We start from the raw sequence: 15219 nt of genomic DNA on the forward strand, positions 1-15219 counted from the left end.
ACGATCTCGGCTCACTGCAAGCTCCGCCTCCTGGGTTCACACCATTCTCCTGCCTCAGCCTCCCAAGTAGCTCGGACTACAGGCACCCGCCACCATGCCCGGCTAATTTTTTGTACTTTTAGTAGAAACAGGGTTTCATGGTATTAGCTAGGATGGTCTTGATCTCCTGACCTCGTGATCTGCCCTCCTTGGCCTCCCAAAGTGCTGGGATTACAGGCGTGAGCCACCGCGCCCAGCCTACTTCAAACTGTATGTATTACAGGGCTACAGTAACCAAAACAACGTGGTATGGTACAAGAACAGACACATAGACCAGTGGAACAGAATAGAGAACCCAGAAATAAGACTACACACCTACAATTATCTTATCTTCAACAAACCTGACAAAAACAAGCAATGGGGAAAGGATTCCCTTTTTAATAAATGGTATTGGGATACCTGGCTAGTCATATGCGGAAAATTGAAACTGGAGCCTTTCTTTGTACCATATACAAAAATCAACTAAAGATGGATTAAAATGTAAAACTCAAAACTATGAAGAAGAAAACTTACACAGTACCATTCAGGACATAGGCACAGGCAAAGATTTCATGATGAAGATGCCAAAAACAGTGCAACGAAAGCAAAAATTGACAAATGGGATCTAATTAAACTATAGAGCTTCTGCACAGCAAAATAAACTATCAATCAACAGAATAAACAGACAACTTACAGAATAGGAGGAAATGTTTGCAATATACACATCCGACAAAGGTTTTTTTTGTTGTTGTCTTTTTTTGTTTGTTTTTTGAGACGGAGTGTTGCTCTTGTCGCCCAGGCTGGAGTGCAGTGGCGCAATCTTGGCTCACTGCAACCTCTGCCTCCCAGGTTCAAGCGATTCTCCTGCCTCAGCCTCCTGAGTAGCTGGGATTACAGGCGCCCGCCACGACACCCAGCTAATTTTTTGTATTTTTAGTAGAGATGGGGTTTCGCCACGTTGGCCAGGTTGATCTCAAACTGCTAACCTCAGGTGATGCACATCCCAAATACTGGGATTACAGGTGTAAGCCACCATGCCCGGCCCCCGACAAAGGTCTTATGTGCAGCATCTATAAGGAGCTTAAACAAATTTACAAGAAAAAAAAAAACACACTAAAAAGTAGACAAAGGACATGAACAGACAGTACTCAAAGGAAGACATACATGTGGCCAACAATCACAAGATAAAAAAGCTCAATATCACTGATTATTAGAGAAATACAAATCAAAACCACAATGAGATACCATCTAATACCAGTCAGAATGACTATTACTAAAAAGTCAAAAAATAATAGGTGTTGGTGAGGTTGTGGAGAAAAAGGAACACTTTTACACTGTTGGAGACTAAATTAGTTCAACCATTGTGGAAGACAGTGTGGCGATTCCTGAGAGACCTAGAGACAGAAATACCATTTGACCCAGTAATCCCATTACTGTGTATATACCCAAAGGAATATAAATTGTTCTCTTATAAAGACACATGCACACGTATGTTCATTGTAGCACTATTCACAATAGCAAAAACATGCAATCAACCTAAATGCCCATCAACGATAGAGTGGATAAAGAAAATGCGGTACATAGACACCATGAAATATTATACAGCTATACAAAGGACCAAGATCCTTTCCTTTGCAGGGACATGGATAGAGCTGGAGGCCATTATCCTTAGCAAACTAATGCAGGAACAGAAAAGCAAATACTTCATGTTCTCACTTATAAGTGGAAACTAAATGATGAGAACACATGGACACATAGAGGAGAAAAATGCACACTGGGGCCTACTGGAGGACAGAAAGTGGAAGGAGAGAGACAGGATCAGGAAAAATAACTAATGGATACTAGGCTTAGTATCTGGGTGATGAAATAATCCATACAGCAAACCCCCATGACACACATTTACCTATGTAGCAAAGCTGCACATCCTGCACATGTACCCCGATCTTAAAAGTTTAAAAAATATATATCATGATATAGCTAATTGACCCTTTATGCAAACACAGTGAATGAATTCCCATTAGAAGACATTTAATCACTTCCATTTAAATACTGAGGAATGATATTTATTTATTTATTTATTTATTTATTTATTTTTTGGAGACAGAGTCTCACCCTGTCGCCCAGGCTGGAGTGCAGTGGGGTGATTACAGCTCACTGCAACCTCTGCCTCCCGGGTTCAAGCGATTTTCCTGTCTCAGCCTCCCGAGTGGCTGGGATTACAGGCGTGTGCCATTACACACAGCTAATTTTTGTATTTTTGGTAGACACGGGGTTTCACCTTCTTGGCCAGGCTGGTCTCATACTGCTAAACCTCAAATGATCTGCCCGCCTTGGCCTCCCAACATGCTGGGATTACAGGTGTGAGCCACCGCTTCCAGCCTGAGGATTGAATATTTGCATTCATTTACAAGTCCTCTTGAAAAGGCATAACAATGATGTTGATTGGCTTAAAATAAGGTTAAAAAACCCACAAGGGGCCAGGTATGGTGGCTCACACCTGTAATCCCAGCACTTTTGGAGGCTAAGGCTAGAGGATCACTTGAGCCCAGGAATTTGAGACCAGCCTGGGCAAGATATCCATCTTTACAAAAAAAATTTTAAAAATTAGCCGGGCATGGTGGCATGCCTGTGGTCCCAGCTACTTGGGAGGCTGAGGCAGGAGGATTGCCTGAGCCTGGGAATTTGAAGCAGCAGTGATCTATAATCATGCCACTACACTCTAGCCTGGGTAACTAAGTGAGACCTTATCTCTTTAAAAAAAAAAAAAACTAAAAGACCCACAAGGATGAAGAGACCAGGAAATAGACAGAAGCAACGTTCTGGAAGTTGGAAATAAGAAGGATGAGTGGTAATTTATTTAACAAACTAAAAGACTGTCTGTGAGGTACAGATGTGGCCAGAAACAAAAGGGAATTAGTTGGTTAAAAGCATATATAAGAAACATTTTACAGCCGGGCGTAGTGGCTCACGCCTATAATCCCAGCATTTTGGGAGGCTGAGGCAGGCGATTACCTGAGGTCAGGAGTTTGAAACCTGCCTGGCCAACATGAAGAAACCTTGTCTCTACTAAAAATACAAAATCAGCCAGGAGTAGTGGCTCATGCCTATAATCCCAGCTACTTGGGAGACTGAGGCAGGAGAATCTCTTGAACCTGGGAGGCAAAGGTTTCAGTGAGCCAAGATTACGTCATTGCACTCCAGCCTGGGCGACAAGAGTGAAACTCTGTCTCAAAAGAAAAAAGAAACCATTTTACATGATAATTGTCTTGAATGTTTCAAAAATGGCAATGTCATGAAAAGACAAAAAAGAGAAAGGACGATTTTAGATTAAAGGAATCTGAACAACATAACATGTAAAGTCGGGTTCTCAACTGGACTCAGCAACAACAAAAAGCTGTATTAGACATTCACAGACAGTTGTGGAAATTTGAATATGTACTATATAACAAATATTTTTATTGACATTATAGTAAATTTCTTGGACATTCAGAAAGAAAACAACAATTGATGAATCTAAATCAAAGTGAAGATATGTAGTTGTATATTGTATGACTCTTTAATTTTTCTGTAGGCTTGAAATTTTGTTAGATAAAAAGTTAATGTGAGGGAGGTATTAAATAAAGGAGCAGGGAGGAAAAAGCGGCAGTGGTGAGACACCTAGATGAGCCTTCTCCCTTCTGCATCAGTTCATCACCCTTCCTGCCTACATCCTCCCCCTTCCTACCTACATCCTCCCCCTTGGAAGAGCTACTTTGCTTCAAAGGTTGAACCAAAAGATTGTGAATTCAGGGCACCAGACTAATTTCCAGTAGCTGAGAACAGAGAGATACACTGCTTTATTGGTGTATCAGCAACTCTGGCTGACCGACTTTTACCCTTCAGACCAAAGATATTGACTTGGCTGGATACTCTATAGTAAACACCAGTTAACAAGCACAAATTAAGAAGCATACCACAAGAACTTACTAAAAGAATTTTAATGCTTAACCTAACCATATCACTTAAATTTAACTTTCATATGAAGGAAGACCTTTTTCATTGAAGATTGTGCAAATATTAACCTATACAGACACAGTAACCTCTGTTGACACATTAAGACTTTTGAATCATGACATTAAATTTCTATTTCATAATATAACATTTTCAATTTTTTAAATCAGTGATCATAAAATAAGTAAATATTATGTAGAAAAATACATTTGACTCACCCTTTGAGTGATGTTTAATAAAATTGTTAAACATGTTAGCTTTGTAAAGATGCATCATTTAAAATTTTTTTTTTATTTATAAAAACAGTTCTCTGGTAAAAACTGGAAAACCTACTAGATAAATTTGAAAAGGGCTGTAATGCTCTTTTTTTGTATGACTTTTAATATTGCCCATATCAGCCTGCAATTTACTGAGCTATATATTATGTTAAACAAATATAAACTTATATATGAAAACTGTCCTGTTCATGGAGCTTTCTACTGATTCTGTTGTAAGTTAAAAGATTTTAAAGTTATCTTAACATTCTGGTAACACTATTCAGATTTTGGAGTAAACCTTTCTTTGCTGTTGGAACAGGAAGCCATGCAGTGTGTGGAAGAGCTGAATGCCCAGGGCCTACTACATGTTTTTGTGAGAGTGGGAGTGGAGTCCACCCTGGAAAGGAGCCAGATCACCAGGGATCACATGGGCCAACTACTCTATCAGCTGGTCCAGTCAGAAAAACTCAGCAAACAGGACTTTTTCAAAGGGTCAGTATCCTCTTCAAGAGTGGTATTCAGTTACTAGGCTCTTGGGTACCAGTTAATTTTCAAAGTACTTACCTCTTTAAGTATTTAGTTTTTTCCATAGATGAAAATTGTATCCACTGTAATATGTTGATATGATGCAATTAATATATTGATATGTTGGTATGATGGCATTTTATAGATTGTGCTAGGGCATAAAGGTTATCTTTTGGTTTTCTGAATATTATTGTTAGATCTCTATCATGATGTAAGTAAGGTAACAGAGACCCCTTAGCCTCAGGGAAACTCTGAGGCCTTTAGCAGCCCATTTACATGTGATCCCCAAATGTTCTTTGAGGAAAAAAGCTTTTCTTTGTGAGAACAATTCTGAAAAATTGTCTTAAATTTAAAAACCATATTCTTTCAATAAACCATGGTTATTGTGGCTAGGAAGCACTTGTGTGCCCACTCTAGCCTCATGGAGAAGGTTATGTAACTTGGTGTTCTTAATGATTTAGTCTATTTCGGGTTGGTTTCATTATGATTCTTGTCAATGGATGGTTTGATAAGGTCTGCCTATCTGCCTGTCACTGGTGGTGAATCCTCATTTGATCAGGTTCTGGTATATTTGTGATATACCATCATCACAAGTACATGGATCAGGTTCCTTGTGGTTCAACCACAAAATCTTACCCAGGCATAGGTTGTATAACCAATGTTTAAAGTGAAAATTGCATTGGTAAAAAATTTTGTTTTAGGAGCCATGTTGTATCGAATATAAACACAGAGTCACACCCAGCACTGACCGATGCCCACTCTCTAAGGGAATAGCAACTAGGATCTCCTAAGGTCTGGACATTGGATTTATATCTGCCATCTCATCCTCACCTGGACATATGCTTATTGAATCAAATGGCAGTAAGAATTCTGTACTACTTGTAATTTTCCTCTTTTTTTTTTTTTTTGCCAAGCTCGTGTTCTCATAAATTAAATGCACATATGATTAAATGCGACTGTTTATTTTTCCGTAGTCATTTCACATATGGCAATCCTTTTAGAATAAGGTAACCATTAAATGTCATTGTTGGCCAGGTGCAGTGGCTCACACCTGTAATCCCAGCACTTTGGGAGGCTGAGGCGGGTGGATCACTTGAGATCAGGAGTCTGAAACCAGCCACGGCCAACATGCCAACATCTACTAAAAATACAAAAATTAGCCCAACGTGGTGGCGTGAGCCTGCAATCCCAGCTACTTGCGAGGCTGAGGCATAAGAATCGCTTGAACCCGGGAGGCAGAGGTTGCAGTGAGCCAAGGTTGCACCACTGCACTCCGCCTGTCTCAGTCTCAAAAAAACAAAAAAGTCATTGTTGAATTTATTCATTTGACTTTGCAAGCAATGACGGCGTTGTCTTCTAGGTCCTAGAAAATTTATACTTGCCCCTAGGACCATTAAAAAGTTTTCTTGCCAGGCGTGGTGACTCACACCTGTAATCCCAGTATTTTGGGAGGCTGAGGTGGGCAGATCACGAGGTCAGGAGTTCGAGACCAGCCTGACCAATGTGGTGAAACCCCGTCTCTACTAAAAATATGAAAATTAGGCTGGGCACCGTAGCTCACACCTGTAATCCCAGCACTTTGGGAGGCCGAGGCGGGTGGATCACAAGGTCAGGAGATCGAGACCATCCTGGCTAACATGGTGAAACCCCGCCTCTACTAAAAATACAAAAAATTAGCCGGGCGTGGTGGCACGCACCTGTAATCCCAGCTACCTGGAGACCGAGGCAAGAGAATCTCTTGAACCAGGGAGGTGGAGGTTGCAGTGAGCTGAAATTGCGCCACTGCACTCCATTCTGGGCGACAGAGCAAGACTCCCTCTCAAAAAAGAAGTTTTCTTTCAGGCTGGGCATGGTGGCTCACACCTGTAATGCTAGCACTTTGGAAGACTGAGGCAGGAAGATCACTTGAGCCCAGGAGTTTAAGACCAGCCTGGGCAGCATGGTGAAACTCCATCTATACTAAAAATAAAAAATTAGCTAGGCAGGGTGGTGTGCACCTATAGTCCCAGCTACTTGGGAGGTTGAGGCAGAAGGATTGCACCTAGGAGGTCCAGACTGCAGTAAGCCATGATCACACCACTGCACTCCAGCCTAGGTGACAGAATGAGACCACGTCTGGGGAAAAAAAAAAGTTTTCTTTCAGCAATAAGCTAGATTGCTCTGAATTAAGGCCATTTGAACCAGTTAGTAAGACACTTTGGCAAAAGTTGCTGTGGTTATTGGTTTTTAAGGCCAGGATGGTTTCCCAGTTTTAAAAGAGAAGCCTCCAATTCAGTCCAGTAACTAGCCAGTGCAAATGGTAAGAGCAAATAAAGGTGTGTACACCCTCACAATCAGATTGAATATGGTCCTCCCAGCAGACTTGAAACTTGAAAATAATTTCCTAGAAATAATACTGTTGGAGTGACGAGGATATCCATTTATAAATAGTTACTTATTACCCAGATATTATGCTACATTCCTCAGAAAATTCTGGAAATGATAATGGTAAATTATCATTTACCATTTTCTGTCTCTTCAAACTATACTCGGAAGTTGATTCATATCTATAAAGATGCCCAGAAGCATAGTCTACCTTTATTGGCTATAATTGAACCTGTGAGATACTAACTTAGTCTCTCGGATATCTCAGACATTTGCATTTCTCCCTTTGTGGGATTCTCTGAAGAAAAAATATCATAACCAGACATGGTGGCTACAGTTTTGTTGTTGGTGTTAGAATTGCTGTTGCCGGCAATAATTACCACACTACTACCTTTTATTTAGACATAAAATGAGGTTAACACTTCTGTGTCTCAGCAATTACTTCATGTTTCACCATACCTGCTTCCGTCTGCAGCTAGAGGCAGTGCAGTGACTCCAGGCCTAACCTTCGATGCTTAGACCTAACCAGTCTTGGACCTTAGACCAAGACATGTAAAAGTTGTACTATTTTATTCTAAATGGAGAGGCCTGACAATTTAGTGCCACCTTTTTCTAAGAGGGAAATGTAGGGATTGCTTCATGTCAGTGTCCACCAAGAGCTTTCTTGCAAGCAGATCAGAATTTCACAATCCCTTCTAAAGCCTGAGTTATAAATGGTTCATACTGTCTAGAGAGGCCATTTCATTGGAGCCATGAAGATACCCTGTCTTTTGCTTCTTTATTCTTAACCTACAAAGATAGTATTGTCCTTCCATAGTATTGTGGAAGAGCCTCTGAGATCAGCTGTTTTGGGTGCTGCTACTGCTTAGATGTCAACCTCTGAACAGTTGGGGAAGCAGTTTCTGCCTAGCTCGCCAAGCCAATGATAACTCTGGGAAGGTTAGAAAGCAGAAAGCCAGCCAGGTGCGGTGGCTCACGCCTGTAATCCCAGCACTTTGGGAGGCCGAGGCAGGCGGATCAGGAGGTCAGGAGATCGAGACCATCCTGGCTAACATGGTGAAACCCCGTCTCTGCTAAAAATACAAAAATTAGCTGGGCATGGTGGCGCATGCCTGTAATCCCAGCTGCTCGGGAGGCTGAGACAGGAGAATTGCTTGAACCAGGGAGTCAGAGGTTGCAGTGAGCTGAGATTGTGCCATGGCACTCCAGCCTGGCAACAGAGTGAGACTCCTTCTCAAAAAAAAAAAAAAAAAAAAAAAAGCAGAAAGCCTCCAGGTGTACTGGTCCCTGGTGAGGTAGCTACTAATCTGCCATTTCTCCCTATAGCTCTTTAGAGTATGCACTGCTGCAAAGTAGTAAAATAGACAAAAGTTTCAAATAGGCTTTATGAATATAGCTTTTAGGTCCTTTGGAATTTTCCTTACAAGATGTTATATCAACTGTGAGCATAATAGTTGCTGTATGTGAAACATATCTCCGCAAAGAAAACATCAAGCCATCGTCCTGATATTTTCAGGACTTGAATCTAAATACTTTATCACCCTAGTTAGGTTGGTAGGTAGATAGGTAGAAGCATTATTGTATAGGTACATGCACTTCAAACAGTGTGTTGATAGTCTTTTTATATCATGATTTCAGAAAACTTCTTTTTAAAAACTGTCTAGTAAATATAGTTGAGTGCAGTTTGCTATTAGTCACAGAATTGGAATGACTTTGAAAGTATAATAAACAAATGAAGACCAAGGTTGTAAAAATTAGAGTGGACAATAGACACAAAATATGTACCCTAGAGGAAGATTGATACATTAATATTTCACTTTGGGAGGTGTTCGTTAGGAAATTCTTATCTCTTCCTTGACTACTTTTCTGGAACCTTTATTACTGCTTATGGCAATTCTACATTGGTAAAAGACCCTATGTAGGCCAGACACAGTGATTCGTTCCTGTAATCTCAGCTACCAGGGAGGCTAAGATGGGAGGATGGCTTAAGGCCAGGAGTTCAAGACCAGCCTGGGCAACATAGCAAGACCCCATCTCTAAAAAAAATTAACAAAAAAATTGGCTGTTCATGGTGGCACGTGCCAATAATTACAGCTACTTGGGAGGCTGAGGCAGGAAGATTGCTTGAGCCCAGGAGTTCAAGCTATAGTGAACTGCGAGAGCATCACTGCACCCCAGCCTGGGCAACAGAGTGAGATCCTATCTTTAAAAATAAAAAACACTTTGGGAGGCCAAAGTGGGCAAATTGCTTGAGCCTAGGAGTTTGAGACTAGCCTGGGCAACATGGTGAAACCCTATCTCTACCAAAAAATACAAAAACTCTCTGGGCATGGTGGTGGGTGCCTATAGCTGCAGCTACTCAGGAAGCTGAGGTAGGAGGATTGCCATACTGACCTTGTAAAATGACTTGGGAAGTATTTTCTCCACTTCAATTTTTTGGAAGAATTTGAGAAGAATTTGTTCTTCTTCAAGTGTTTGGTAGAATTCAGCAGTGAAGCCATCTAGTCCTGGGCTTTTTTTTTTCTCTCTCTGAGATAGGGTCTTGCTCTGTCACCCAGGTTGGAGTGCAGTGGCTTCATCGTGGCTCACTGCAACCTCAACCTCCTGGGCTCAAGTGATCCTCCCATCTCAACCTCTCAAGTAGCTGGGACAGTAGGTGCACGCCACTGTGCTCAGCTGATTTTTTATTTTTTGTAGAGATGGTGTCTCACTATGTTGCCCAGGCTGGTCTTGCACTCCTAGACTCAAATGATCCTTCCGCCTTGGCCTCTCAAAGTGCTGGGATTACAGGTTTAAGGCAGTGCACCTGGCCATGATTCAGTCTTGATTTGTTGTATGTATCTATGAGTTTATCTGTTTTTTTCTAGATTATCCATTTATTGTTCATAGTAGTTTCTTATGATCCTTTGTATTTCTGTGGTATCGGTTGTAATATCTCCTCTTTCATTTCTTATTTTGAGTCTTCTGTCTTTTCTCCTAGTCTAGATAAGGGTTTCTTGATTTTCTTCATTTTTCCAAAAATACAACTCCGAGTATCATTGATTTTTTTTCTTTCATTTTTTAAGTGTCTATTTCGTTTATTTCTGTTTAGATGTTTGTTATTTCCTTCCCTGTGCTAATTTTGGGCTTAGTTTGTTCTTCTTTTTCTAGTTCCTTGATGTGTAATGAATGGTATATTGTTTGAGATCTTTTTTCTTTTTTGATATAGATGCTCATTGCTATACATTTCCCTCTTAGGAGCACTTTTGCTGCATTCTATAAGTGTTGGTATGTTGTGTTTCCATTTTCATTTGTCTCAAGATATTTTTTAAAAATTCCTTTCTAATTTCTTCTGTGACCTATTGGTTGTTTAGGCAGATGTTGTTTAATATTCACATATTTGGATATTTTCCAAGATTTCTCCTGTTACTGAGTTCAAGTTTTATTGCATTGTGATCCAAAAAGATACTTGACATGATTTCAGTCCTCTTAAATTTGTTAAGTCTTGTTTTGTGGTCTAACATATGATCTATTGGGGAGAATGTTTTATTTGCACTTTAGAAGAATATGTATTCTGCTGCTGTTTAATAGAATGTTCTGTATATTTTTGTTTGGTTTAAAGTATAATTCAAGCCCAATGTTTCCTTACTGATTTTCTGTCTAGATGAGTTGTTCATTGTTTAAAGAAGGGTATTGAGGTCCCCTGCTCTTGCTGTATTGTAGTCTGTCTTTCCCTTCAGATAATTAATTGCTCTATGTTTTTAGGTACTCCAATTTGAGGTGCATATGTATTTGTAACTGTTATATCCTCTTAGTAAATTGATTCCTTTATCATTACATAATGAGCTTTGTCTCTTTTTATAGTTTTTGACTTAATGTCCTTTTTGTCTCGTATAAGTATAGCTACCCCTGCCCTCTTTTGATTTCTATTTTCATGAAATATCTTTTTTCTTCTCTTCCTTTTCAGTCTATGAATGTCCTTACTAGTAAAGTGAATCTCTTATAAGCAGCATATGGTTGGATCTCATTTTTCATTTATTTATTTTTTAGATTTTGTGAGAGAGTCACACTCTCTCACCCAGGCTGGAGTGCAGTGGCGCAATCAAGGCTCACTGCAACCTCTACCTTCTGGACTCAAGCAATCCTCCTGGGTAGTTGGGACCACAGCCATGCATCATGATGCCTGGCTAATATTTTTTATTTTTTTATAGAGACAGATTCTCCCTACAATGCCCAGGCTGGTCTCCAACAACTAGGCTCAATTGATCCTCCTGCCTTGACCTCTTCAAGTGTTGGGATTACAGGCATGAGCCATTGCACCTGGCTGGATCTTATTTTTTAATCTATTTAGCCACTCCGTCTTTTGATTGGAAAATTTAATCCATTTACATGTGACATAATTATTGATAGATAAGGACTTGCTACTGCCATTTTGTAATTTGTTTTCTGGTTATTTTTGACAATACCACTTTCAATTGTGGTAGCATTATTTTGCTTTTTTGAAAGATTTCTTATCAGAACTTTACTGCATTAAAATTTTTAAATATTTTTCTTTTAATCATGTATCCCTTTCTTCAATTAAAATTTTATACAAAAACCCAGTAAATAAAATGAAGTGGAGCTTTTGTAGTTGAAATGGGCGGAGGGATATCTGCAGTCTCATCTATGTAGACCTTACCAAAGTTCAGTCCAATGGCTGTGGTTTTTTCCTTCCACCCAAAGAAAAGCCTGACAGTCCAATGACTGTGATGGTCACTACATGCCAAGAGGCAAGGGTATGATGTAGCTCTGTTTCATTTTTTCAGCTTTTAGAAAATACATGTGGTGCAAAGCATTATTATAGGCTATGTAGTAGTGCAAAGACATAAAGACAGTTATTACCTGGGTGCTTCAGCACACTCAAGATTTTTCTTTTAGAATCATGCAACAGGATTTAAGAACTGTAAACCTGAAAAAAAAAAATAAGCTTCTTACAGGCTTGTTCTATGGAAATCCTATGTTCAGCCAAAAAAGTTTTTAGTTAGCAGTATAGATTTGACCACTGATTGTGTTCTGTGGACTGTCCTATGATGAACTGACTGATCAAGGCATAAAAAACCAAAGCAAGAATATGGGTATATTTTATTTGTATTGAGATAAAATATATGAGATAAAAATAGCAGCAGGTACACTGCTGAAAGACCAGCATGGCTACAGTTGTCTCTTGGGCCCATTAAACAGCTTAATTTATGCTGCTAGCCCACAGAGCATGAGTTGGCAGGATCAGGTGGTTAACCTAGAAATCCTGGAGTCCAGCTAGATTATATTCCATCAGTGGTACATTAACTGAACCCAGAGTATGCACATAATGAGAGAACCTGCAATTATTTGACATCTATTTGCCATAACACAGACACTGTCCTCGGCATCAAATAATTGCAAGCTGTGAGGTCAGAAAGTTGGAATTAAGGATTCATGAAGCCCAGAGTTAGATAATATGGCTGAGCTGCAAACTGTTTTGAAATGGCAGCTTCAGAATGGTGACCCTGCCTATGGTGGTAGCTATTTTTAAGTGAAAAGTTTAGTGAGATGTAGGCCTCTGAAAAAAGGGTGGCATACTTTGGCTAGAACCTGGAACTGCAGTGGAAAAGCACACGTTTTACAATTGTAGAGATCTGAAAGGGCATGCATACAATTACCACCTGCTCTTAGCTCTTCAATTCATTCCTCCCTTTCCTTATGACTTGCAGTTATGTGTATGTCTCCTGTAGTTAAATTCATTTGCTTTTGTACTTTATTATATATTGTATGTAGAAATAATTAACAAAGTCTTGAGTTGTTTGTTTATACTTCCAAATGAATAGCTATGATTTTTAGCCTACATCAGAGTGCTGGTATTTTATATTTGATTTTCCTAAGTTTTATATTTAATTCCCATTTGCTTGACATTGAGAAATATTTATAATTCATAGCACAAAAGCCTGAAACCATTAGCTTTTCTGTAGAGATAGAACAGTTTGTAACATGTAATAATGATGATAATGTTAGTAATGTTGCCAGACTCTTTTATATCCATCCAGTTTTTTCCCCATTGTAAGGTTCCTCAAGGACACAGATTTTTGTCTTTTACAGTAAGTGTTTAGTCAGTGCTTTTGACTGACTCAGAGGATATGATATTCAACTGTGGTGAATTCTTTATAGTGCAGGATTAAATGGATAATTTTTCCCCTAGAACTTCACAGGACTGTCCTTCTTTTCATCATTTAAGGCTTTCAAATGTCACCTTTATATGGAGGTATTTTCTGACCTCCTTCTGGTACATAGTTCATGTTCTTCAGAGTATTAGCCCTATTTGCAAGTATGCTTTTGTCTGTTCTAGTCTTTTTCCCCACGCTAATATAATCTCTTTGAGAATGGTAATGTATTTACCAGTCACTTTGTGGCTAGACTGTACCTAACATAGCAGATGATTAATATGTATTTGTTGACTGATTTTTTATCTCTTTATTTAATTTTAACTTTTGAATTACATTTGCATGTGATTTTTACCCCCTGTTCCTTTTCAGTTTTTCAGAAACTTTGGAATTGGCAGATGACATGGCCATTGATATTCCCCATATTTGGTTGTACCTTGCTGAACTGGTGACCCCCATGTTAAAAGAAGGTGGAATCTCCATGAGAGAACTTACCATGTAAGTTATACTTGTTTCTCTTGATATATATCAGGTAGAACTGACTAATAACTCACTTGCTAGCTCTCTATCATAGTACTGTCCCATTATCGCCTTTGGAGACTCATGAATGCAGGCTGTGACTCTTTAAGACTTCTGATTTCAGTGTAAAAATGTTACCTTATGCTAGGTCTACACCTGAGATATTCTGGGGATATGATAGCCCTGTGGTCTGTTGAGGGTAGTGGCGATGATAGATTGGCTCCAGAATCGTGTAACTGGAAGATGACTGCTTCTAGAAGCTTAATGTTCATCTGGCTTTTGTGTCTATCATTGCAGTAGTGCTGTAAGTAGTTATATTTTCCCATTGTAACTTGTCAGACTGCATTACCCCATAGTACATGCTCATGATTATAATAAAAGGATGATTTTAATAAACAGAGATCTCAAGTATTCCTCCGTTTGGATGTGAGTGGGGAATGGTTGCTACGTTATATAGACCAGTGGTTCCCAAACTCTGTTCTTCGAAACACTAGTGTTTCCACAAAAGTTGTTTATATAGTCAAACTTTGCACATGGTCATGTCCCTTTTCTTTGAGATTAACAAAACATACTTAGCATATTAAAGTTTATGACAGTCCTATAGTAAAGCAATAAATAAAAACTAGTTAGCTTTGTTTAATTCAGCATTGCCTCACTTAGAGTATAGATATCCTATGGAACACAGTTTGGTAAATACTGATTTAGACTATTAAAAAATTGGCCCCTTCGCTGTTTCATCCATAATTTCATCTATAAAGAAAAGCTTCCTTTCTTAAAAATACTTTATATATGGCCAGACGCAATAGCTTACACCTGTAATCCCAGCACTTTGGGAGGCCGAGGCGGGCGGATCAGAAGGTCAGGAAATCAAAACCATCCTGGCCAACATGGTGACACCCTGTCTCTACTAAAATGCAAAAATTATCTGGGCATGGTGTTACGTGCCTGTAATCCCAGCTACTTGGGAAGCTGAGGCAGGAGAATCGCTTGAACCAGGGAATTGGAGATTGCGGTGAGCCAAGATTGCGCCACTGCACTCCAGCCTGGCAACAGAGTGAGACTCTGTCTCAAAAAAAAAAAAAAAAAAACTTTATAAAAGCATCACAACTCCCTGTTACCTAAGGTGCTTCTCATTTTAGCTTGAAGCAGAACTTACATAAACAAACAGATTACCACATCTGATCTTTGTGTTGCTTCTATCACTGAAGTGGTTAAAGAAAAAGGTAAAAACCAAGAACTCACATGTACCTTTTCAGGAACTTCTCCTGAAAATGACTTAGAGCATGTCCTGGAGCTTTGGCTTGCCCAGTATTATGTAGGTTGCACAGTATCTGGTTTTTGGTCACACATTGTTTGCCTCTTGTTCTAGAAGAAAGGATTTCTTTAGAGATACT

The 15219-nt window shown here is 39.4% G+C and overlaps 1 protein-coding gene and 1 non-coding gene across 35 annotated transcripts in view; one reads left to right on the top strand and one right to left on the bottom strand.

Annotated features, from left to right (window-relative positions):
* The window catches only part of EIF4G3 (eukaryotic translation initiation factor 4 gamma 3), a 365343-nt gene that overhangs the window by 330488 nt on the left and 19636 nt on the right, over nucleotides 1-15219 (top strand). For all 34 annotated transcript variants that reach the window (XM_063702106.1, XM_031011513.3, XM_055386789.2 and 31 more), the window contains 2 exons: nucleotides 4585-4757; nucleotides 13679-13804. In XM_063702106.1, coding sequence (XP_063558176.1) covers nucleotides 4585-4757; nucleotides 13679-13804 — 299 coding nt within the window. The remainder of the gene's footprint in view (nucleotides 1-4584; nucleotides 4758-13678; nucleotides 13805-15219) is intronic.
* On the bottom strand, nucleotides 4310-4371 carry LOC115932291 (U7 small nuclear RNA). The gene has a single exon (XR_004068584.1). It is a non-coding gene; the product is annotated as a U7 small nuclear RNA (small nuclear RNA).

This window comes from Gorilla gorilla, chromosome 1, assembly GCF_029281585.2.
Source record: "Gorilla gorilla gorilla isolate KB3781 chromosome 1, NHGRI_mGorGor1-v2.1_pri, whole genome shotgun sequence".
In the NCBI taxonomy this organism is placed as follows: domain Eukaryota; kingdom Metazoa; phylum Chordata; class Mammalia; order Primates; family Hominidae; genus Gorilla; species Gorilla gorilla.